Source organism: Thalassophryne amazonica, chromosome 19 (genome assembly GCF_902500255.1).
Source record: "Thalassophryne amazonica chromosome 19, fThaAma1.1, whole genome shotgun sequence".
In the NCBI taxonomy this organism is placed as follows: Eukaryota; Metazoa; Chordata; class Actinopteri; order Batrachoidiformes; family Batrachoididae; genus Thalassophryne; species Thalassophryne amazonica.
The window spans coordinates 3,562,511-3,564,796 of record NC_047121.1 but is presented as its reverse complement, the minus strand read 5'-3'; the positions used below and the strand labels follow the sequence as shown (position 1 = coordinate 3,564,796).

At 46.4% G+C, this 2,286-nt stretch overlaps 1 protein-coding gene across 1 annotated transcript in view; it reads left to right on the top strand.

Moving 5' to 3' along the window:
* Positions 1–1,617: 1,617 nt before the first annotated feature.
* pdss2 (prenyl (decaprenyl) diphosphate synthase, subunit 2) overlaps positions 1,618–2,286 on the top strand; it is a 117,547-nt gene continuing 116,878 nt past the window's right edge. The window contains exon 1 of the mRNA XM_034159497.1: positions 1,618–1,998. Coding sequence (XP_034015388.1) covers positions 1,757–1,998 — 242 coding nt within the window. The 5' untranslated portion in view covers positions 1,618–1,756. The remainder of the gene's footprint in view (positions 1,999–2,286) is intronic.

The following is a 2,286-nucleotide window of genomic DNA, read 5'->3' as shown; positions in this document are numbered from 1 at the left end:
CTAACAAATCAGATTAAGATACCTGCTAAAAGAGCTAACACCGGTTGCATACGACATTAAATGAGATGAGAGTTTCATTCAGTGTGAAATGTGTAGCAGAGACATCTTAGATGATCTGTTAGGATGTTTTACCACACAACAAGACAGATTATTCCAAGCATTTGTCATAAAATGCTGAAATAGACAAACAGCCCTCTCCAATAACTAGTAGCTGCTGCTAGTGGACACTGGGTTATCGATGCTACGACAGGTGGAGTCTGGGCTCGGCTGCCGTCACTCAAAGTGACCACGCCCCTAATTGTACACAACGTTATGGCTTAAATCATCTTAAACAAAGAAGTTTATATTAAAAAAAACCCATACAGTTGTGATGGAGGGGGAAACTACCTATAGAGACTGCAACTGTTTTTTGTACAAGACTGTCAACATGTTTATTTCTGCTCTGAATTTGGACAGTTTAACATGGACTTTAATGGAAAACTGCTCAATTTTTGAACCAGCTTCAAGTGGACAGTCAAGGAACTGCAACTTTTTCTTCTTCCTGGTGGAGCTTCATCTGGGACCATCGAAGCTGAATTGTCTTTTTTTTTTTCATTTGCCTTGAATTTCCTTCTACAAGAGTGCAGTGGGCCCCAGACCCGGGGTCTAAAGCTGCACCCTTAACATTACTGGCTTTGTATCCGAGGGTTCTCTTCAAGATGGTGACCTTTCCTCTCCTCAAATACTGCCTTTGATCTCCTGCCCCACTTCTCAAGTTTGAGTAGGGGAAGCAGTGAGAGATTTTTTTCTTCTCCCCAATGGACCAATTTACAATGATGCAGTTTCACTGGATTCTTTTAGCCCATTGATGGTGTTGTTGCTGGGGTCCAGGATCAGAACTATCTGGTGGATGACCCAGCTGAGTGCTGCTACAGAGGAGATGTCTCCCCACAGCACTGGGAGAAGCTGCACCATTTACTTCATACGCCCTGGTTTTAGCTGGGGTTTGTTTCTTTTGAAACATCCTCATACCAAGATCTCTCCTGGCAAACCCCTTCACAGTGGGACCAAGGACACTCGAGGCTTGTGTCCAGTAGGAACTCCAACCCACCAGTTGCTGCTTTGTTCCACTCTGTGGTTAGTAAGGTGATAACCTGCTCGTGATTATTAATGCCCACACGCCACCTATCAGGAAAACCACCATCCAGTCCACAAAAACCTCAATTTAGACACTCAACCAAGATCAGCCTGTGACCTTTGGTGGGTAAGACTGAGAAGGAGGCGTGTTCATTCCGGGATACTGTCCAAGCTCCACCTCTTTACCCATTTATGGGTTCGCGGTGACGTAGGCGGCGTCAACTCTGTTGATTAAACAGTAAGTAGAAGAACATATATGTGAATATTCAGTAAAACATACGTATATGTCAGCAGATACATTTGATGTTTATACAAATAAATATCATACATTTGATATGTGTGCAGTCTCACACGAAAACCCCGAGAAAGTGACATTATTAACTTTTAAAAAGAGAGTTCTTCCTCTTCTGTAAAGTAGGCGTGTCTGTCAACTGCTGCGCTGACGTTGAACGACGTGACGTATCACGTGACTACAAATGGCCGCTCGCAGTGTGTTTTAGCAGCTCCTTGATTAAAGTTACTTTCAGTGTAATGACGGCGAATATGTCATCTTTTGTAACAGCACAGCGCGGGAAACGCTAATGTCGTTTTTTTTCTGTTTGCGTGGGCAGATTATCGTCAAAGTGGGATTTTAGCAGAAATGATTTTGGCTGCTCGCTCGCGGCTCCGGTGTTTGTCCGCTGGAGGACTCGGGCCGCTGGGCGGGTCGTCCTGCGTGGGACAGTCCACGTGGAGCAAAGTGGTGTCTGAGGCGGAGAAGATTGTGGGTTACCCGACGTCCTTCTGGAGCCTCCGCTGTCTGCTCAGCGACGAACTCAGCAACGTGGCCATGCAGGTCCGGAAACTGGCCGGAACCAGACACCCGTTACTCAGCATGGCCAGGTACACACACACACACACACACAGAACACGGCCAGGTATACACACACACACACACACACACACACACACAGAACACGGCCAGGTATACACACACACACACACACACACACACAGAACACGGCCAGGTATACACACACACACACACACACACACACAGAACACGGCCAGGTATACACACACACACACACACACACACACACACACACACACACACAGAACACGGCCAGGTATACACACACACACACACACACACAGAACACGGCCAGGTATACACACACACACACACAC